The 24,399-nt window shown below is 36.9% G+C and overlaps 1 protein-coding gene across 1 annotated transcript in view; it reads right to left on the bottom strand.

The window, feature by feature from the left end:
* Positions 1-24,399, bottom strand: part of AK5 (adenylate kinase 5) — a 101,153-nt gene that overhangs the window by 48,229 nt on the left and 28,525 nt on the right. Inside the window, exon 7 of the mRNA XM_014939166.1 lies at positions 4,480-4,570. Coding sequence (XP_014794652.1) covers positions 4,480-4,570 — 91 coding nt within the window. The remainder of the gene's footprint in view (positions 1-4,479; positions 4,571-24,399) is intronic.

The raw sequence follows: 24,399 nt of genomic DNA, 5'->3' as shown, positions 1-24,399 counted from the left end.
GAAAAAGTCTTTTCTGTCTTGGTTCAATGAAAACTAACAAAATCCATAACTGTCTATCGCTGAATAGTATACAGACTTCTCTACCCTTCTCAAATTGCCTGAAGACAAACCTACCAGAGATTAATTGAAGCAAATGGCTACTCCCAGGATAAGATGATGGGACATATAAGAGTATTTCCCTGGTGCAGTATGAATAAGCATGAGTATTTTGCTATCCACCAGCTCTGTTTGGTTTTGGAGGGAGCATATTTTGCTGAGTTTGTACTAAATCTTGCTAAAAGAGGGCTTCTAGGGGAGGACAACAGGCTTGCTAACTAATTAGTACTATGCACGGCAGCAGAAGTGTACCAGATAGCCACGTTGCGAGGTCCTGGGAGTCCATAACCCTGGTGCCAGGCAAAGCTACTGACAAGGCTAAAGCCGAGCGCAGAGTGTTAGAAAGAGTGGGTCATTCAAAACTTAGCTTAGGTTTTCTAAGACTACATTTCAGTCAGCAGCATTCCCTGTAAAACTTGTGGCAATGTTCAGCTCTCAAAGGAGAAACACAAAACGTTGGCTTAAGGAAAAGAGGAGGATCGGTTAAAGCATTTGGAAGCAAACAAGCCCTGCTGTTTTCAATGAGTCTGCAGGCTGCACATCTCTTGCTCTTGACAACAAAACTGATCATAAGTAAGTTTCATTGCCTTTTCTGAGTTGTGTTCTGAGTTTTCTGAGTTCTTGAGAACTAGGCTATAAAAAAATTAATACTTGCTTACTATTAGGAGGAAAGTCTTGCAGTCTGAATTGTCCTAATTCCTTTCAAAGGGATGCCCCCACTCTACCAGATAATCTCAGCTATTCTTTAACTTAAAGCCTTCATGTTCTTGTATGAACCTATTGCAAATGATCTGAGTAGCTGTATCAATTTCAAAAGGGGAAATTCAATAGCTTAAAAAAACCCTAAAAAGCTAAGAAAAGGCATGAAAACTGTACTGCCATGGAGAAGTAGCTTGCAAGCACCTGATCTGGAAAGGTATTCTTATTACTTGAAATGTGCTTCCTCAATTTCAGAGCATGCATACAGTTGAGGTAAGGGAAACCTGGTCATTTTTATGTGCCCTGTGTTTTCCTTAGGGAAAAAAAACAGAGTGGATTTTATTAGGTAGAGTACTGCACAATTAAAAAATAAATCAGTTGGAAGTTTTTATTAAATCCCAGCTAACGGAATAATCAGCTCTCCAGGGAGGAGCAGGCTGCTGAAAAAAGAAACAGCAGATCAGCTAGAATGCATCCCCTTTTTTCACTAGGCTTTGTATCTTGACACTGAAGGCATCATTCATCAAGATTTGTCTTGCGAGGAACCCAGGAGGATCCAATGACACAGCACCAAGGGACAAGCTGAATTAATGGGTGGCTGCAGTTGTACAAGGGTGTGCTGACAAGAGCTGCTCCTGCCAGGTCTGACAGTCAGGGAGAATGACTACCCTGCCTCAGGAGGGGTGCGGGGCTGTACTCAGTTGCTTCCTTCACCATGAGGCTGTGCTTATAAATTTTATGCTGTGTTTTATGTATTATTTGTTGCTCCTAAGTTGAATTGCACAGACTTGTTCATGGAAAGCTCAGAAGATAAGGCTGTTAAGGGCAAGTGTGTGATTCCATCCGCAGAAATGCAACCCAGGACCATCATAGCCATAAATGTCTGGTCCTGTAAAGCATTTCAATGCTCTGGGATTGGAAATGTGTCACTTTCTCTGAAAGTGTGTTCATCCTTAAGTTTTCATGAATGCAAATGTCAAGCATTGCTTTTTCACAGTTCACTAAATTCATTTATACAATGAAACTAAATTGTACTGATCTGTCTAAATTTATCTGCAGTTGATTTAACTTCCCATTACAAGGTAGCTATACCCCATCATGTGAGTTAATTAAGTCTGCTCCTTGGACCGTTTGTGTTTTGGCAAATCAGCTAATGTATTTCCAATCCTTACTTAAATCCGTTACTTATTTCAAATCCTGGTAGCAATTCTATTCAATATGGTTCATTGGCTCAAATATACCCATACTCATATTTTAACAACTATAGTATTTGCACTGTTCAACACTGACTGTCATAAAAGTAATCTAAGATTATCCTGTGAAACATGTTACTTCTCTTAATACCATGTTTAAGCTCAATAAAACAAAAAAGTCTTTTTTATGTTACGGAACATGCTCTGAAGCACCGTCTAATAACTCAATTAATACATGTTGCGTATAAGCACTTGGGCAAGACAAATGCTTAGAAGATAAATTTCAAGTGGAATATAACAGAAATAATTTACTGAAGGACTGATTAGCATTAGAATTATTACATTTTAATGTTGCTCTCAGTAAGCAGCTTCTACTACAAATTTTATTGCAACCTTACACTGCTGAGTTTCATGACAGGTTGTTGCTCTTAGCAACAGTCTTAATACGTTGTAGAAGGCAACAATGAGAAAGTTGTATTTTAATCTATAAAAATATTCAATTGTTTTCTTTCAGCATATATTGTTACACAGTTGGTTACAACTGGATTTTACAGATATAAAATATGAATTAGATCAATGTGGAGACATGAAAATATTAGAAATACTATTTTTACATTAACCACCAGGAATTGAAATATATTGATAAGATGAAAACACAAAAAGGGAGATCAAGACAATGCCGGAATTGCGACCTCTGGAAATTAGATATCTGGTCTTATAGGATCTCTAGAAATCCTACTTCAAATCTCCTTACTATTATTGGTGCTCAGGTTAGGCACCAATTAAGATGATCGTGGCATGGCTTCTGATAAAGCTCATAGCTCTCCAATTATTTTGGTGAGAAATTTATGTAGATTAGACTTTCAAGGGACTGACTTGAACTCATCCAGAATCACAACCAATTTGTGCAAATTGAGCTCTCCAATTATTTTGGTGAGAAATTTATTATGTAGATCAGACTTTCAAGGGACTGACTGGAACTCACCCAGAATCACAACCAGTTTGTGCAAATTCTTTAACTTTTGTCAATCTGTTTGTCAGAGCTAGCACCTTCGTGCCACTTCTTTCCTCTTCTTGTTATTCAGTACTTAGCTTGTTTAATCAGCAAATCCACAGGTAATTATCAATACAATTATATACAGAGGGAATGTCATTTTAGGTTTGGAATCGATCTCTTGCCTCTAGGAATAAGGCTAAGCACAAAAGAGGTAAGCATGCCACTTAATGGAAAAAGTTAGTAGTCTTTATTCTTGTGTGTCTCTTACCTCAAAGCTGCCCACTAGAAAACTGTTTTTTTTTAGCTAATGCACTTTTAATCATTCTCAAACCCACTCCCACATCCCCCGGCCTTGATAATTAATCTTTCTCTCATTTTGGACGTTATCAAAAATAGCCTTATGGGTGGGTTTTGTAGGTTAGCTGGCTTGGAACCTCCTTTCAAATCTTCAAAATGCAACCTAATCTTTCTGTCTGAACTACTGCTCTTTGCAAATGTCTTGTTAGTAGAAAAAAAGTAATCCCCTCTTTGTCAAAAAGAGATAATAGATGTAAAGCTACTACTAGACTTCATTGTGCTTCATCAGTTCCCCCTTCCTTGGCAGCCCCCAGATGACTGTTCATGATTACAAAAAACTGAAGCTACACTGTCTGCTGATTTATGACAAGTGAGTTTTCCTTAAAAGAGAGAGATCAGATACATTATTTTCTCTACTATTCATATCTAATAAAGCTAGGAAAATTTACAGAAAAATATTTCACCAAGAATTTTCTTTTTTTTCTTGTTTTTTTCACAAGACACTTTATGACCCCATCTACCTATATGACTCTCATAGTCTACTTGGAAGGCAGCTGGAGATGTCATCTGTAAAAAGAAGTTGTGAAGTCACCAGCAAACCTTTTGCTGTTCCCCTCAAGCAAATATTTCTGACAGACGTTTGGGGCTTTCAGTGCTTTGATTTTTAGCTTCAGTTCTTTTGCAGTTCTTTGTCCCTCAAAGGCGTTTTCTTTGAAGACATTCAAGCACCAGTAAGCACAAATAATAAATATATAAACAAATAACCCCCCCCAGAACACCTGACACATACACACAACTTCAGAATTAGTACCAACTATTAGGGAGGAAATATGAACATTAATCTCATTGGACTGGTTTTCTGGTGAACACTGAGGTATCACCTGGAACCAAAACAGAGAGCTGACAACTGGAATCAATCAACTTTGAAAGTTTTTGTATTATTGATACAGTTGTTTCATGGACTATCCGTACTATTTTAAGGTGAGCTTGTAGATAAACAAGATGTTAGGTGAGTTTGTATGAAGTTTCTAAGTGTAAAGAGATTTTTTTTTTTGCCCTTGGTTGTGCGAATGTTTGAGGTCGAGCAAGACTTTGCTACAGTAGATATATCAATACTAGAGGAATATGAAAAAGGCATCCCACCAATGTCAAATGCAGTACAAAAAAAGTGGTTCTTTAAATCTTATATTAACTCACCTGCTGCAGCTTCTTTGTTTGCAAATAGTTTATTGTCAACTGCCGAACTTATGTCAAAGAACACTTCTTCTTCATCTCTGTCTGCGTCAAACTATGTTAAAAAAAAAGAAGTTGGCAATCAGACACTGGTTACTACTTGGCTGAACGTCAATGTGTAACACGACTTCTCACCCCAAGCCTTCCTAATAAGAACCTTTCTATTTTTCTGTGTGCTGTCCATTGCTTTAGGTATGAATCATTTTAATTTTGACTGAAAACTAAACTAATTTTGTAAACCATTTTTCCTATTTTTTAATATCTTGTCAGGAACAGAAGCTACAGTAAAACTTGTTATCAGAGAAGGAAGTTTCAAAGCAGAAAGTAAAACTAGTAATGCATATTACTTTTTCAACCACTGATGGATGAAAAAAATGACCCTGATATGTGATTAATTTGTCACTTCTTTTCAGGGATTTTCAGGGATTAGCATAACTATTTAATTTGCAAGAATTTTTCAGCAACCTCTGAATTGTCTGAAACCAATTTTGGTGATGTGTACATAGGTACGATTTCTTCAAGTAGTTGAGCAAAATTCTTAGGAAAAAGTAAAGTATTTCTGGAAGTCCCCAATTATACAGAAAAGAAAGCTTTCCTTGCTCTCGCACTAGCAGAAAGTGTATTGGCTCAGTGATAAATTAATAAAATCAGGAAAGCAAAGCTCCTGTAAAATGGCACATAATTAATTTCTTACCACTTTAAACTTTACTTATTCTATCTTTTGCTTGAATTCTGATACTGATTCTCTGAAGATTTTTCTCAGCTCTGTCTGACAGGTTCTTTTTATGGCCAGGTGACATGATTGACAGTGGGTTTGTGTTTTTTCTTATCATATTTATCAAGCTTCATTAGTTTAGATCATCACTTATTGAGGCTTTCTTTGGAAAAAAATTGGACATTCTATTACTGATGCTCTGGATTTTTTATTATTTCTTGAATTGAGGTCAGGTGCACTCTATGGAGAAAGGGCATACTGTAACCTCAAGTTACAGGAGCAAGCAAACAATGGTCACATTAGATGGCTGTCATTTAGTGCATGCCCCCCTGTATAAGAGTCATTATTTTCAATCATTCTGTATATTCAGTGTAATATGGTTTAGGACGCAAAATGAACCCCACGGCAAAAAGCATTACACAGTGATTACAAGGTCATGAACTTCAGTGGGCTCTTTCTTCCATGTCCTAAACTGTTGAGAATCTTTTCAGATGTCTCACCAATACCTGCCTGTCTCATGGTAAAAATAATATGCAGGGAAAAGCCTTGGAGAGGGAAGTTCAAACCCTCCTAAGAACTTTGATGCAGAAGCTAATATTTGTAGAGTTGAAGCTGTTTTCCAAATTTCTATCTCAGAACATAGCATGATACTTAATGAGTTAATTTTAGAGAGATACTGTCTAACACCCACCATTGCAAATCAGTATCACTCTTTTCATTATGCCTTATGATAACTTATGTATTATCTATATTACTTAAGCTGTTCTGTCACTGGTAACAAAATTCGCTTTCTTATGGAATTTTCCATCAGTACCTCAAGGTAACCCAGAGGCAAATACCAGTCCAAGAATATTTAGAGTGGCAGATGTCAGAAATAGTTCAAAAATAGGGAAAGAACATCAAAGATCCAAAGAATGGTTCTACACACTGGGTCTGTGCGAATGAAACAAAATGTGAGCTTGTGGGAGGCCAGAGTATACCAGAGAGAGGCAACCGTTGTAGAAAGTTTGCTGCTTAAAAAAGCTTAATTCTCAACAGCTGTCAGAGTGCTCAAATCTTAATTGGTATTAGTCCTTTTTTAAATCTTTAAGGTCTTAATATTTAGCTTCATGCTCAGCTCTGCCCTAGAGTTCATTTTCATTGTGAATAGAGCTACTATAATTATCAATACATGGAATTTTCTGAGTGGTTCTTGGAATAGAGTTTCTGGCTCCGACCCTGAGGACTACTGAAAAAGTTCATCCTGTGATGCAGCACAGTTGTCCATCTGTCTGCACAGACATTTATCTGTTCTTGAGTAGTTCTTTTGCCTTTCAGTGCTAATCAAAATTCAAAGCATTATTTTTTATTTATAGAGCAGAAATTTCTTTGTATTTACCTATTAGAAGGACTACATCTTAACTTGTGTCAAAACTGAGGCTTGTGGAAGAACAGGTCTTAAATTAAACTGTTTGGCTACTGTTGGGCAATTTATTACCAAGTGCCAAGAGCAGCTTTGGAATTTCCTTGTTGATAAGAAAAAAATACCGAGTTCTGTGAATTCTTCTGCACTGCTCTGTCTCCAAGGAAGTGTGGGGATATGTTTTTCTTCTGTCACTTCTCAGCAAAAAATGTACGCGTTTCATTAGATATGCCAGGGAAGACATACCATATAATATGATATTTGTGGGTATGTGTGTGCATAAAAACCAGCAAATTGTAATCAGGTTGTGTCTGATCATTACTGTGTAGGTCACACCACTCTTGGAGAGATGGCAGGCTTGCTTTCTCATTAGTAGCATTCCTCTGAATAATCCAGTTTACCATGAAAAAACATATGATCAATCTCAAAACGTTCTGAAGGTTCCAAGAATTTGAAACATCAACTTCCCCCATTCAAAGAACACCAGCTGTGCTTCAGTACTCTGAAAAATCTGGTCTTTGTAATGAAAGCCTATATTGTCACCCAAAGAAAACCAATTATTTGAAGCTTGCACGTAGACTCAGTTTTCCCCTCAGAAAATGAGAACTGTAATACCCTGAGCCACGGGAAGGCAAGGTAGCTTTCATAGAGAAAACATTTTTGAAAGAAACCAAGTAACCGAATGAGTTCTGTACTTCATTGAATTGCTAAACATTTTAAAATGAAATCCTTTGATAATGATTGGAGGCTTGAATAAAACATAAAAGGTACTCAAACAACTATTCACAAAGAACAAACAGCAGTAAAACTTGTATTTTTAGCAGAACATGTCTAAATCAATAGGTTGCTTTCCTTACTGAAAACAAATCCCTATTTGCTTCAAAACACACTTCCCTGCAACTAAATTATCTACTGGTATCTATATGGATGTCTCAGTTTAATTATAGTCAAGGCCTACGTTTTATAGAAATATAATTTTATTAAACATGCCACTGAAAGCATTTGCAATACACAAGACACATTAATTGTACTGTTATCCGAATTGATATGATCTTTACCGGTGATGCAGGAAGAAGCAAAGTATCTCTTCCCTGTGACTTCAGCGGGGTCTGAGGTCTGAACCCACTCTACAGGGTTTCCTTCAATGAGACACTAACAGGGGTTTTGTAGTTCACTGTCTCTGTTGTGCTGGGGAGGACCTCAGCAGACAGGAGTCACATTACTTCAAGAAACCAGCCTAAATCTCAGACCCAAGAAAGGTCTCACAAACCTTTCTGAAGTACATTTGGGGGTTGTATTTGGTAAGAATCTCATCAAATCCTTCCCCTGCCCAGCACATACATGCAGAAGCTGTGGGGCAGCAATCTCCACATCACTTCTATGAGTGGTCCTGCCTCCAAGATTTATGTCCCTGTGATGAACAAAAGCAGGAGAGGCTTTTTCTACCCTCTCTCTGTTTAGTCAGTTCAATAATGGTGTTTCTGTGGGAGTAAGAGGTAATACAGCATCATTTGGGAGGATGTGAATTTACCACACCCACACACTGTAGTTTATTCCAGCTTCACGTGAACACTGTTGATTTGGACAATTTGATGCTGGTGGAGTTTTATATATAAAAATGATGGAAAATATTTTCTAGATCTTCTGCCTTGTAAATATTTTTTCTAGGGAAAGGAGGTTGTACTTGCTGCTCTCAGAAAATGGTTAGTGTTTCTAAATAAGCACCCAACAAATCCTAACCAATAGAAGAAGCTTCACAGAAAAATTGTCTGAGTTGTTGAACATTGTGAATCTCACTGGTCGATGATGAGAAATGCAGGTTTGGTAATATCACATATTTAGTTAAAGAAAAAAGTGCACAGCTCTTTCCTCACACCTACTGGGGGGAAGCATCAAGGAAATTTCAGTTAACTAGAATTTTGGGTGAGGCTGAAGTCACTCAGCCTGGCACTGCCCATTACAGACTGATTCACCTCCAATGACACTCTTGGTCCTTGCAGGTGGCTTATCCAAAATTACAGCCCCAAAACATGGGGACCTCATAACCGCCTTTCAAATTGGAGTACAGGAAAACTAGAAAGAAATCTGGTTGCAGCAGGCTTGCAGGGACCTCTTGTTCGTGCACTTTGAAATAAAGTCAGAAGTAGCGAAAGGATTAAAAATACCCAAGCAAATAGGTGTAGTTAAATAGTATTTGCAACAGTGGATGAAAATATCCTCTATTTTAGAGCATGATGGATGTCAATGAAAAGAAAATAAACTGTGTCCAAATTAAAATAACAACATTGGGCTAATTGCTCTATGGCAATGGTCCCATCCACCTCAAAATCAAATAGAATTACAGGAATTGGATGACGAATGCTCTATTTGCTCTCTTTATAGGCAAAGACTCAAACAATAACTGCAATTCATAGATGTCTGAGTCTTTTCTCAGTCATTGAAACATATATTATGTCACTTGAAATGCCTAAAATATTGTACATTAAAGGTACAGGTGATTCGATTATTGGACCCACTTGCTGCATATGTGCTCTTTTGACCTCTTGGTTGTGCCTTGGTTAATTGTCACTGGTCTTCAAGAGCAGGAGTGAGTACAGAGTGTGAAGCCTCTGAACCATTGCAGTCAGTGCTGGTCAGGAGATAAACCAGCGCTGCTTTGAGTTGTTCTTTTAAGTCACATCCTCAGCTCTGGACTTTTCTGTGGTGTTTCACTGATCTTTGGCTGTGGAAAATAAGCTATCAGACCTCCAGACGTGTAAATAGGATTGGTTTTTTTTTTTCTCAGACAAAGCAACTTCTGAAGGGAGATTTATAGTGAATAATTAAGTGAACAGGAGTTGGGCTGTGCTGCTTAGTCAGAGGGTCTAATTATATGTGTGAACAGGAATGCTGAATCTAAGACAAGTGACAATGTAACATCGTAGTGTTTGGTGGAGGGGTGATAGCTCCTGAATGCTCAGTGCATTCCCAGTATCCACAGCTGATAAACTGGAGGGATTTCCGAATCGGTTATGAGAATGATTACTTGATTACCATGTGTAATAAAGGAAGAATTAGGGCTGAGAGCAGAGAAGGCTGAAAAATCAATCTGTTTCCTGTACCTTTCCATGGGTAAGAGACATGTTAGAAGTTATTACATCCGGTAGACAAAATTGTAAGATAAAAGGATGAAGAGCAAGTGAGAATTGAAAGAAATAGCACCATTTGTTCTGATGCCAGATTCTTAATTAATCATAATTGGCAATGGATTCCCTATTTAAAGATTGTTCCTAAAAAGTAAAGTAGTAATACATTTATATTCAAAGAGGAATGAATTCAGGAAAGTCTGCAGTCTAAAAAATGCTCTACATAGCCATAGCTGTCACTGCTATAGATGGAAGTGAAACACAATCATTGTTTAGGAAGCGGACAAATCATCCATGCATTATCACCTGCAACAGAGGAATAATTTCTTTTTAACTAAAAGAAAAAGGAGGGTAAGTCACAAAAAGAGAGGACATGGCTTCTTGTATCACAGTTACCCTGTTGTACCCTAATGTTTTTTAAAAATACCTAGCTTACAAATCAGATTGTACCACTGCCCTTGAAGTACTAGTATATTTTGGTTGAAAAGGTGACAATCGTTTAGCTAGTAACATAAAGAGATTCAAAAGATTGAGCAAGTTATAATGATTTTCAGGTGGCAGTGGCTACAACTGTGACAAGAAGAACTCACTATTTTTTTCAGACTAGTTTAGGCAGGGGGTTGTTCTTGAAGAAGTGAAAACAAATAAGGACTAGTTCTGTTTTATTTTACCCTGTCGGGTTCTCACACCTTGGTAATACCAAAAGGTGAAATGAGAGATACACTTGAGTGTATAGGTGCTGCTTTATGATCTTCAGACACCCACACAGAAATCCCTTTATTGTTGCTGTTCCATCCCTAGTTTGCTTTTCATAATAATTACAAGCTAATTGACTTGTGCAGTTACTTCTAGAGAACTGTAGAAAAAGCAAATGAAAAAAAAAATCAGCAAATGGGAAAACAGTGAAGAAATATGTGAGGAAAAATATAAAAGGTAGAATAATAACCATAGGGAAGGGTGGACAGGAAAAAAGAGCTGAAGCCTTGTATAGGAAAAGTAATAAGCAGAGGAACTGAGGAATGAAGCTGGAACGTGCAGACTGGGACCTCAGTGAATGTTTCCCTTATTATTAAGTACTTTTAATGATATCACAAACAAAAAACCTTCAACAAACCACAAAATATGGGGAAGGGGACATAGGGGAAAGATACTTAAGATATTTCTCGATAATCCTTTCTCTAGTTTTAGTATTTTCTATTTTTTATATAAAATCCTCCAAAATCTCAGATTAACTTTTTATATGATATTGTATCACGTAGAAAAGAAAAACGACAACTGAAATTACATCAGAGCTCACCAGTGATTTATAAAAAATTATGCAATTAGCAGAGGTCATATATTGGTATCAGACAGAAATTTAGAAAAGAAACTGAATTGGAGATTTTAGCACCATTATTAAAATCCTGAGGAATACTGTGGGTTATCTAAAATAAACCACTTAACCCCTTATTTTTTACCACAGGAGTTCCACAGAGGATTCATAAATCATGGCAGAGTCCCCCTGCTTCTACTAGTACTAGAATTTCTCAAGTTCCACTTATCATCCGAGTGTCTGTTGCTGCAAGTGCTACTTGTAAACAAGCATGAGGGTGAACGTTCACCAGTCCTGAGTGGAGCTGACAGTTCTGTAGGAGCTGCTGCTCGCTTCTGGATATCCCAAACTCCTTCACCCAAAATAGGTGCAATTTGAAGCCACTAACTAGGTTATTTTTGAGCATATTAGGTGCATAGGCAGAATCTAGTATGGCTAGAAAAAATTAAAATTAAACCATCAAATTCAAATAACACCTTCAGGTAACATCAATGAGAACTGAAATGACCCTCAAAAAGAGTAAATAGACCATTATAATGGAAACTATCAGCTAATGTAACTGCCACAAAATGTGAAAATATAAATATGCACATTCACACACAGACAGATCAAACCTGCTCTGCTCCTCTAGAAACAAAGAGATGGACCCTGAATAGATTTTTGGATTTTGTTACAGCTGACATGAAACACAAAAATTATGTCAGAGTCTGGCCTGTTTCCAGTTTAGTATATAAGAGGATATCTTGGGACACTTGGAGTTCAATTGCTGACCATCTCCCTTTTCTATTAATTTGGCAGTACATAATGCGATTACTACAAAAAAGAGGCATTGGGGTTTTTTTGTCCTTAAAGTGATTTTCTGTTATTTCTTGCTGAACTCAAGAACTTAGTGCCATGGCACAAAAGTGTGGAGATGTTCTGGCAGTTTAATTCCCTTCACAGTGAAACGCTGTTAAGCCAGCATCCATACTTGTAATATGGAACAGTATGACACCAAGTAAATGGTATGTCTTACCTGAAGAAACAATTAACAGTAAGCAGAAGTAATAGCCTGTCTTTGTAAGTTTATGTGGAGTAATAGCTTTTGACAGGCAGAAAGAGAAAGAAGTCCTACCTTTATGCTGTGATCATACTGAGCAACACCCTGGCTTACATCAGTTTTCAGCTGCTAAAAACGAGCGCCTCGGGCAATGTGGTGGTGAGAGTTGATGGGAAAGACACCGTGCAATTACGGGCCCTTGTAGAGCAGAAAGTAGGCAAATTGGAGGAAAGCTAGATTTGACTGGGGGTGAGGGGAGCATTCAATAGTTTGGTGGTGTGGTAGCTAGAAAATTAACGAACTGGGGGGAAAGCAATTACTTGTTTGGTAGGGAAGCGGATGGAGGCAGAGAGTGGTGCCACAGAGTGGTTTTGGAACGTACATACTTTTTGTAACACTTAGACGCAAAGCCTTTCTGCCTGAGCAGATATATAAGAGCACTGGCTGGTTAATTTTTTTCCCACTAAGGATATTCATCTGGATGGCTGGTGACTATCATGTGAAAAGCAAATATATTGCTCTATTATTTCTGAAATAATTTTTGCATCGTGTTTTCCATTTCCTCAGAGGGGCTCTGAGCCTCCAATAGGCTTTATGCTCCACTATATTTGTATCTCTTCAACTTTTTAAAGCTGAAGTCAGTTTAACATAGTCAGTAATAATCAATTCAAAATGTTTCAGCCGTTTCTCTACGCTACTATGGCCCCTACAATAAATATTCTATTTCTCTCTGAAGTTATCATCAGCCATCAGAACTGAATTAGGCAGCATATGCCTTAGTTCACACAGTATTTAAGGGACGTAATTTCTGTGTGTTTGTTCTGTGTTATCTGACTTGTTGACTTCCAGAAGTAACTTTTCAAGCTATAAATACAGCCAGCATCTCAACATAAACTCTCTATACATATTTACTGTGCAAATTATTGAAAACTTGCACCTTGACATGTATTACATATATTCAGCAGCTTCTAAAACGGTCAACTACATTAATTATTTTTGAAGATTAATTAAAAACAAAGAGATGCTTTAGCACAAGCACATATAGAGTCCTACCTTGAAAGCACAAACGCTTTTTTTAATTTTAAAAATCATGCATTCCATTGTTGGAGCAATTTTCATTATGTATTTACTTTTTAAAGGAAATTGCCTTTAAAGAGGCAAATGGTATTACAAAGAAACAGAACAGTGGGATCAAGCAGCAAGACAGATCGCTACTGAAGAGCGTGAATGGAAAACTGAATTACAATCTAAGTTAGGAGATGCTCCATGATTTATTTGTTACTCTGTTCCTGTAGAACCCAGGAAAACATTCAGCCTGAGGGAGAGATCATCTTACTCTCACCTCCACTGGGTCTAGAATAAATTGCTTGATTTTCACTTTAATGCACCTAACCCTAAAGGAGGGGGAAAGGCATTATCGATTACAAAGAGTCAGACATGATTGGATGCTGTCCAAATCCTCATACAGCTTTAGCAGCCCTCTGTGTCTCAGCTTGCAATAGCCTTTCTTTCCTCTTACATTACTGAAGCTCACAGTGATGCTGCAAATTACGAAGCATTAATGTAAAATTCAGTATTTTGAAACCTAGACAAAGGGCAGAGCAGTACAAGCAAGTTGCATGAGGCTGAGTCAGTAACAGCTGTAGTTGTCAGTTTGCTGTATACAGCTCAGTGACATTACAGGAAGATCTAGAATCACTTGACTCTTCCCCAAACACCTTTGTTTTTTCATTCCAGAACAGTAACGCTTGTCCTCCAGCAGTTTTTCTTCCATCTTTATATAGGAAGACTTCCAATGGGTCTTGGATATGTCCTCATTCTTCAGAAGTTCCTGGGAGCTCACCCTATTTCATATAAACCAAGAGACTCTTTGGGAATAAACTAGTTAAGTTGCTACGGTGTAATTCCCCTATCTCCTCCAGTACTGCATGAGAGGGGTACTGGAAGGCTCCCATTCCCAGAGCACTCAGTTCAGTGAAACAGCTCTGATTACTAATATGTTCAAATAAATGCTTTCCTCAGTACCTTTAATTTTTAATATTGAGTACTTCTCAGAGAGAATGAGCCCTAAAGCTACAAGGCATTAACAAATATGTTTGTGTGTGGAGAGATTTTTCCTGAATGAAGCTTAAAAATGTTATGTTTTCCCCTGCCTATAGTGTTCCTGGAGCTCCTGTGTCACTGTCCCTTTTGTTTAAAACAAAACCAATGTTTTTTCAAGCATCAGCTTTCACAGCATGTACAGATTGCAGATGAGCACTCCAAATAAATATACAGCAAGACCGGTTTCCCAGAAAAGGTTCATACAAGCAACAACTGTAATTCAAAGAAGGCAACTAAGACAAATTTTAGAAATTATTCAGAAATAAGAGACATTTCTTTTTACAAATACTATTTTCTTCCAGTGATAGTTTGCACTTCGCTTCAATTAAAAGAATTGATACTGCTGCCAAATACACCAAATATTTCCCTCTCAAGATCAATAGCATTTGTCCCCTTGGCTTTGGTGGCAGAAATTCTGAATGAAAAATGCTAATACATTGCAGTCTGACCTTTTACCATTAGATGATGTCATAGTAACTAGTACCAAAAATATTATTCTTGCCTATGTATCATCACAATTTTCTAACAAAGAATGCTACCAACTGAAAGCTAACAAGAAATGTCCTGCATTAATTTCAACTGCATATTTAACTAGTTAATAAAGCTCAAGAACTAATGACTCAGATGCAAGAACAAGCATAGGGGATACCATAGGCCTGAAAATTAGCTGCTGTGGGGTTTTTATATGCCAAATTTGCATTTAATTCAGGAAATACTTTGACATTTGTAGGTGTCTAAGGCCTTAGCAATATAGATCATCTCATTTGCAATAGCTGTAGTTACACGAAGTGGAATTTCAGACTGTAAAAACTAGATAATTTGAAAATTATTAGCTTTTCTGTTTTTCTTGGAAGAGAAAAATAAATTTTACTTCCCAGCTAAACAGTTCCTATGTATTTAAATAAATTCTAACTCAGTGTTTCCAGTGGTGGTCTCTATATTAAATAACTCTGTAAATGGCATTGGAAACCTTCATAATGAGCCCTCCCTTGGTCATCTTGAGCTGAAGAGTGCTAAATTTTGATGAAATAAATTATTTATCTCTAGAAGCATGACTCATACTGAACTTGGGATAATATTCAGTAAATGTCAGTTTAAGTTCAGGATGAGCCCATAAAACCAACCTCCAATTGCACTGCCTCAGGAAGGACATGAATTTGTTTCCTGCAGCAAGAAGTGAGTGCACTGCTATTTTAATTTCTGTACCAGAAAGTTCTGTTTAGCTGTCAAAATTATTGGAGCATGTTGTTTCAGAGCACAAAGGAGATTATTTCATGTATAAATGAAACCTGGCAAGCTAAGGAGATACTGACAGAAACTATTGCTTTAGTCATCATGGAATATGACATTCTTGCATCTAGCACGTATTTTTTTGAAACAAATATAGGACAAAATACCACATGATTATGTAGGCTGAAAGCATTTTTAAAATATCATAACAAAAAAGTGGACGAAGTGGACCTGATTGACATAATTTATTTAACTTTTCAAAAGCTTTTAACAATATTGCTACCCAGATGTTATTAAATGAAGCATAAATTTAGGGAAGCACTAAATAATATAATGGGTTTATCAAAAAAAAAAAAAAAAAAAAAAAAAGGAGAAATGCCCATAAAAGAATTGAGGAAATAGCCAGCGGGAATTAGAAGCCCGAGGGAGTTGTTTTTTTTTTTAAAAAAGGACATTGGATGCTTTTATTAAAGGATCCTTTTTAAAAAAAGGGGTATAAAAAAAAAAAAAAAAAAAAAAAAGAACAGGAGAAATGTCCAAGGGATGTGTAGTACAGAAAACGGCCATTATATTGATCAAGGAAATAGAAAGTACAAATCAGAAAACTAGAGCAGCTCACTTACCCTGACTAGAGAAATGAAGTCCAAGAAGAGACAGGGATATTGTCAAGCAAGGCATGTAATGCGACAATAGCGTATGTTACAAGATAAAGATGAAAGAAAAACCCAAAAAACTAAGAAGGATCAAATGAAGCTTCCGCAATCTTTCTTTTAATATAATTTCATAACTTTACCTTTGTCTGTCCACTACCTGCTCGTTTGAGCTAAGTGAATCACAGAATACCTCCAACTCTAACACTTGAGGTCTAATACCATAGTATTAGATAGTATGAGATAGTAATAATTTATTGCAAAAGTAAGCCAAATGACCTCTATTATTTGTACAACATAATCTATAAAAACTGCTATAAATGACCATTGTTTCAATTTGCACAGAAGTTAGAACTTTTGATATACTAAAGGAGAATCAACTACTTCACCGTTTCTAAACAGTAATTGTTTTATAACTGGGGGTTTTCTTTGTATTAAAGTAGCTTCTGGCTAGTATTTCCCATCACCACAGCTCCTTCACCATTTCTACATTTTTCTGGATGAGACTACATCATGGTGTTTCTCACACTATGCTTGTTTTCAATGTCATCTTGTGAAACGGCAGACAAATATCTGTGAAGCTTCTACCATTCCATTCGCTGGCTTGTGTTAGTATGGGGGATTGGAGGGGGGTTTGGACTGTTTCAACCCTTGATTATTTAAGCAGAATAATCTCAATCTTACAGCTGTACAGTGATATTAATTTCTACTGGGATACTAGCAAAACATGGATAGCAAATTCCAAAATCAAGTGTTCTCAAAGTGTCAGCTTTTGTAATATGTCAGGTCAGAGTGTGCAGAAGGTGTCCCTCTTTCTTTCACCCTTCACCAGTATTGTACTACTGACTAGAACTCAAATGGTGACTAGTAGCTATTTAGAACATTTACCAATTATCCACTGTTTTCTATTTATCTTAATATAATGACTATTTCACTTAGGTTTGCCTTTCTCTTATTATTAAAATGTTACTATTGATAAAATGGTTATTAAAACTATTCATGTTATCCAGACAGTGAATGGCATAGGCTGTCACACACTTATGGACCCTAGAAAACATGTTTGGTTTAGATTTAGGATAGGCTTTAAGATAAAACACAGATTTGATTGTATTTTCTGCTTCTAAACAGTTAAGGAACAGCTATGCAATTATAACTAAGAATTAATGCATGTTTATGTTAGCAATTAAAAATGAATTCAGTATAAGTTTATGGAAGCACTGTTAAAAGCAACTCAAAGTGTAAACAGATACTCTTGCATGCTTCTAAGACAAAAATACAAGAAATTAAGTATATATAACAAATTCTAAAATTATCTATAATTCGTATTGGTCAAGATACTCCGAAAAGTTGCAATGTGAATCGGTATAAGCAATGTAGTCTTTATGTTTAATACATTCAGTAAATGAAGGAAGTGTTAAGATGTAATTTATAAGGATAGAACAAGTTTATTATCAGGTTTTGTGATGGTTAGTTTCAATTTGTTTGATACTAGGCGTAAAGATATCTTTTGCTGCATTGTTTTTCTTTTTAAGATTCTTTATTTTCTTGAATATCATTTGTTTAATTAGATTTGTTACCTTTACAGTGAAATTACTTAAAGTGGAAAAAATGACAGTGTGAATACATTCCTTTTCTTTTTTTTTTTTTGGCTTACAAAAGGGATTGGGTGGGATTCTAGGTTCCCACTCTCTTTTCACGTGGTTTAAGCTGTAGTGAGGCAGAAAACAAAGTGTTTTAAAATTCCTTTATATCTAACTTTTTTGTTTTCATTCTAAATAAGATAACTTGGATAATCTGACAGTAAAAATCTTCTTAAACAAAAAATAATTTCAGATGATCTTAAGCATGACCGTGTTACATTAACCCAGTTTTCAGGCAATGCACTGTGCGGACAGTCAAATTCAGTTGGCAGGTTTCACCAAGCATATCCTCATTACTAATCATTAATACCATTCCAGTTCCCTCCTTTTGTATCTCATAAATCTTACTAGATCTTCTAACTGTTATGGAGTATTATATCAAGGGTAATTTTTTTTTTTTTTTCATTCTAAGGGACAGTCTTCTCCAACAGGCATGATAAATGTTAAGCAGGAAGTATCAACACTTAGGCTCACTCTAAAAGTGGACTTGTGATAATTAAAAGAACAAAAACAAGATGTGCAGAATTTTCAACACAGTTCAGATATGCTAGTTCTTAAAACTAGTTTTCAAAATCTTTAGTTGAAACTATGACTGCATTCCATACAGTTATTGTTGCTAAGGAGGAAACAAAAATTTCCTTTAGCTAGGACTATAGTCCCAGAAACTTCTTGAAGTCACTGTTTGAACTTCCAGAAAACTGTAATCTCTTATTTTATTCTATTAGTTTTAAGAGTAGTCTACACTGTCAAAAAAGAAAAATACTTTAGAGGCAGAATCTAATTATTTGTAAAGCTTACTCTGTATTAAAATTATGCCAAGGGAGTAGGGGAACTGATGAAATACAAATACACCATCCAACAAAAGTTGACGTGGACCAGTCTACACTGAACAAACTAGATCTCATTTCCATTAAAAGCCCTCTATTGGGTTTTAGGATGTTGCCGACTTCCTCCTTCCTCCAGTGTGGAAAGCGAGAGCCTACAGAGAGCCCATTTATGTATGCTGGCTCTGCAAGCAATTGGTTTTGCACACCAGCTAATTTTTAACTGATTCCCTGATGTGAACTCAACACTCTCTTACCTCATGTAATGAAGATCCTGGGTACTCGCCTGTGACTTAATTTGCAGAAGGTTTCTTACATACCCTTCTCTCAGAGCTGTACAACTTTTGTAAATACAAATAGTCACTGAGGTAGAGAGTGTCTACATACTTATGTCCCATGTTTGCTCCAGTGAATAAATTATTGCAAGCTTCTATCCCTGCGTAAGACTTTTTGCTTTTCTTTTTTCATCCCCAAGCCAAATCATGCGCTTGAAAAAGGTTAGATTTAGGTCTTGTTTCATGCCTCAAATGTCAGTCATTTTCTATTAAATCTTTTCTCTGGGATTTTTTTTTTTTTTTTTTAATCAGCAAAGTTCACCATGCTTGTGCAATTCATCTGGAAAAAAAAAAGGAATTTTGCAATTTTGTTTGAACTTTGCTGAATGTAAAAAGAACAACTGTAACCTTTAATATTTACATGGTATGTTATCAGAATGGGGTTATAACAAATTGTTGTGAGGCCTTAACAAGAAGCTATCAAGTAAATTCTGTTGAAGGTTCTCTCCAATGTAACCGGTTGATAAGCTAAGGGGTTTAGTAGTAACATCTTTCCAAGAAAGACTGATGTGATTTCTGTTACCGAGTCCTGACCTAACCTATGAGAGAATATCCAGATATGTTTAACTTATTCTGCATTACGCTTGCTCTAGTACATTTAGTGATTTTTCTGAGGAGTGGTCTCTTGGCTGTAGTTCAAGGGTATAATGAATAGTTCTTAAAACCAAACTCATTTCAGAATTCACATGGCTCCTGACCCTCTTTCTAAAGTTCAAGAGATATGAGAGAACATGAATTGCATAAATGAAGAAAAGCCTCTGTTCACAGTACTGGAATTCAGCTCATTTGTGTCTCGCACCCCGTGAACAGGGTCAGAAATGAAAGCTAAAGTACCCACAAAATCTTTAATGGCCATCACAGCAGACAGAGGCGACATACGTAGCCTGAAGGACAGCAGAGACAATGTTCTTGTAAAAGAAACAGAAATGAGCTGTCTTGGGTTTATGTGGATCTGTATTGTGTAGAATCTATATAGTGAAATCCTTTCAATAAGGTGCAGATACAAAGAGGATTACTGGATTATTTTTTTTCATTGTATGAAGGACTGGTAAATTTAATAAGCAACTTGACTAAAAACTATTGCCCACATTCCAGGTTCCCTTTTAGTAAGGATTCTGCATTTATACAGAAGTCTGTTCTTTTCAGTAGAGCAGACCAAAACCACACAGAAGGCAGGACACAGTATGAAACTAGTGAAAAGTGTATTTTTGAATTGTCTAATTGGCATCTTGCAGTGGTAGGAGAGGGAGATGACCTCAGCATTACAAAAACTATATTATTACCAAAACACAATGGATGGTAAAATGCAAGAAAAGACAAGATCTTCTAGACAGAGCTGATAATTTTGAAGTATGATATTGAAAATGAGAATGTGAAGCTTCAATTTGACATTCTGGTTAAAGATAGGAGGAGAAATCCAGTGGACACAATGAAAAAACGTTAAGATTTGCCTAAAACCAATGTTTGAACAATTACAATGATAATTGTTATAGTCATGTCCTGTGAGGCTTCTTGTCCAGTTTTATTATTTAAGTAGACTACTGAATTGCAGAATGTGATGTGACAACAAAGTGAACAGATAATTATATTCATTGGCCATTAAGGAAACAAACTGAAGTCCTCTCTCAGAATGAAAGGTATAAATGCTAACCTTGGGAGTAGGAAGGATGATAACTGTGCAAGAGGATAAAGGAAACATGCTCAGGTATAGCAAAGACAAACTGCAGAGGATTCACAAGAGAGTCTTTGACAATAATTTTACGTTACATCTACATGATACAAGGCAACACTGTGCACAGATGTTTGTTCTAACACTAAATGATGTACCACAGTTAGAAGGAACAAAAGAGCTGTACTAGTGGCTACCCTATGTGTAAGTATCAGTGAATTTAAGAAGCAAGGGTATATTTAGTGAAGTGCTGAGTTAACACAATAGCAGTGTTTCCTGATTCTGAAGCAATTGAAATATTCAAAAGGATATTCTGCAAAGGGGAAAATGTATTAGGGAAAAGCTATAGTTCTCACTTTAGTACTGTATAGTATGGTGTGTTCCCTGAGTCATGCAACGGATGACTAGCTCTTCAGCTGTCTCAGATCTCCACCAACACTGTAGCTACATCTAACCCTGTCTTGCTGAGCCTAAATGCTGAAATAAGACTCCAGAACACTAGAGAAAAATGCCAGAATAGGTCCAGAAGAGTAACTGCATCAGACTTTCTGCTGACAGTCTGAGCATCTCTTCTCTATTTTGACATTTAAATGGCTTCCATCATAAAATTTTCTGAGTGTTCACAAATGTGAATAAATTTATAATGCATTAAAAAAATAAGAAAGTGTAATCTTTTATATCTCCCCTCTCTTTCATGCAGTACATCTACAGGAAAGGAAGAACAGCAGCAAATGCTCAAATAATTGCAGGATGATACTGGGTTGTATGACTAGAGGCCAGTCCACTCAGTCTCTTTTCACCCATTTCAATCAAAGTTGAGTATGGTTGATATCAGAACAAACATCCGGTTGCCATGTGCATAAGAAAATAGAAATGTTTAACAGTAGCTAATGACACAAACTTAAGATTCAGGAAATAATGATGTTGAATACTGAAGCTGTAGGGAACAAGCCACCAGACATAGTAACATTTTAATAGCAGTGTGAGAGCTGAAAGACCATTCTGATTTTACTGATGTAGAAACTTGCATGAGTTGATATCCAAAGTTTTTCCATCAAATGGCAGCAAAATGGTTTTGCCATAAAATCAGGAAGTCAGTGACTATAAACTTTTCACAGGGAAGATCCATCAGTGGTAATCAGAGCTGCAAATCACTAGCGGAACTTTTGGTAAGAAAGTGCCATTTTTAATGTTTACAGCAAATCGTGGTTGTAATGCAGTTTTGGTTCTTCCGCTGGATGTTCACAAACTCAGGTGTCATTTAGGATAGGAAAGTTTGCTTATGGATGCCAACTATTCCTGATTCAACATAAAAGGACTTCCCAGAAATGAGGTATTTTTTCCAAGATGATTTCTTTCCTCTAAAGAAGAAAAATTAATCTTTAAGCCTCACTTTAACTACAAAAAGGCAATTAGGAGCTAATATTCACCCAAAGGACACAGCTTAATTACCTTAGGATGAACTGTTTAAAGTAACTTGAAGAATATGTAGGGCACGTTATTTTAAATATCTTTAACAGTTCATTTCTCTGCATGATAACTTGGCTTAATTACTTATCTCAGCTTTAGTTTCAGATCTGTAAAAAAAGCTCTGTTAATTTTAAACATGTATCAGCTTTCACAGGGCCAAAAATGGATAAATCTGGGATAGTATGGCTGCCAGAAACAGCATTCCCTCTCTCTTTCTGGAGTTCATAAATCAGCTTGGCCCATGCATTCATCAATGGCTAGTTCTATAGCCAGACTTGTCAATGTTTATTTCTTTTTTCAAGCTCTACTTACTCATTCGAACTACTGGGGGTACAGCAGGCAGGGCAGATTTCAAAAAGCTGGTATTTATTTAAATCATCACGCTTCCAAAGGTAAAAAAGAACATAGTGTTGCCCCAGTGCTATTCACCTCAGTGAAGAATTTCCACCCTCAAGGTTTCTCTGCACGCTTGCATGTATGCACAGACGGCAAGCTTCCAAGCTTGGTCATTCTCTGGCAGACATTAGTATTTCTGATATACTTAACTTGTTGACATAAATCATACAATCAGAGACTGAAAATATTTTGAAGTTTGGAAAGTGTATACGGTGCACACGCTTCCACATATGCACAAATTACTCATCTATCTTTCCCCATATAAAATGTGTATGTATTTACAAACAGGTTTTTTTAGCACATTTCTACATAAATTTAATTTATATACCTTCTATTGTATGTTCTTTAAAATATCTCACAAAGCAGTAACACATAAATGATGCTGAGACACAGTGTAAAATGTAGCAGTGATGAGAGCATGCATAAACCTTCTCTAGTTCAGTAGTTCCACAGGAAACAGTTCTAGGTTCTTTCTCATATCCCATTTTTTCTGCAAAACAGCTTTTAAACATGGGAGAGATACAGAGACCCTTAATTTGCAATGACAGCGAGCTGACTTTCTGTGTCTGCAGAGATCTGGTTAGTTTCTAGACTTCAACTTACCTTTGATTGCTCTGAATCAGCAAAAAATGAAAAAGTGATAGTAATTATTTCCCATCTCACATCTGATTTTCCCTGTATAGAAATGTTTCCCATTATTATATAAGCATATACATGCATGGAGCCAGATAAAGATTTAGGAACCGTACAGCAAAAGAGAGGAAGGCTCATGAATCTCAAACAAAACCTCCAGTCTTGAGGTTCCCACAAATAGCTGCCTACATTCCTTGTCCCACAAATAGCTGCCTACATTCCTCGTTTGATTTGAAAAGTTCCTAAAACATTGAAGTTTTGCTCCAGTTAACATTCAAAGCTATCTGGGTTCCTCTTTGCACCCTTACTTGGTCATGCCCAAGAAACCAGAAGTACCCTGAGAAGCCAGTGTAGTAGTCATGTTAAAAGCACATCTAACATGTTCCTACAAGCCTGTTCTCCTGACTGCTGCATTTTTAAAACTGAGAGGCATTTCAAAATACATTGGTGGCATTGGGCCAATCAATGGGAAATCTCAGTTCAGTACCCTCTACAAAACAAAGCAAAGCAAGTTGAAATCCACATCTATGACTTGTGGGGAGAAAGGCTATGCTCAGAAACAGACAGGCTAGATTCGAGTGAAACCATTCCTGCCGAGTTTATATCACTTTGCAGCCAGAAATGCAAGATGCAAGGCATCAGATGGCATGTAAATGAGAGCCTCAGCCTGCAGCACAGAAGTGAGAGCAGACGGGGGAGGTGGTGGCTGACAGTCTCTATTCCTAGCATTACTTCTGGGAAGGGGGTGTGGGATTTTTTTAATTTTATTTTTAAGGATTGTTTAATGCAAAACTGCATGGATGAGAGCAAGTATCACCACCTTAAAAACAAGAGCAGCTAGTCATTCTGCGTTCTGCCAAACCAGATGCACGTTCCTCCTCTGACGAGGAGATTTTTGGAGCTGGATGCTGGTTTGGGAGATGTGCCTGGCAGTGGCTGCCATCAGGACCTGGAAGCAGGGAGGAGCTTCAAATCATGCCTTTCCATAACAGTTTGCTATTGGTAAAATCTGGATTGACCTTAAGAGTTGCTGGAAGGACTGCAGGGCCCACATTTCTCTAAGGAGGGGCCCAGAACTAAAGGAGTAACAAGTAATTGAAAGTCCTTCAGAATCAGCACTCAAATAAATAAATAAATAGCCTAACCCAAAACCTCAAGTTGGACAGCTATACGATAGCACAGAAACTTTAGAAATGAATTATAACTGATATTTTCATCAGCTACTGATAAGCCACAGCCTGTAGCTAAAGTTCATGCCAGTATGTAATGCTATCGGAAAATCCCTTTTTCAACCAAATCACGAGAAAAACTTATATAACGCAGTTCCGTGGGGAATTTTTC

This window comes from Calidris pugnax, unplaced genomic scaffold (assembly GCF_001431845.1).
Source record: "Calidris pugnax isolate Ruff unplaced genomic scaffold, ASM143184v1 scaffold18, whole genome shotgun sequence".
Lineage (NCBI taxonomy): Eukaryota > Metazoa > Chordata > Aves > Charadriiformes > Scolopacidae > Calidris > Calidris pugnax.
The sequence above is the reverse complement of the archived record's forward strand: the minus strand, read 5'-3'. Positions and strand labels throughout refer to the sequence as shown.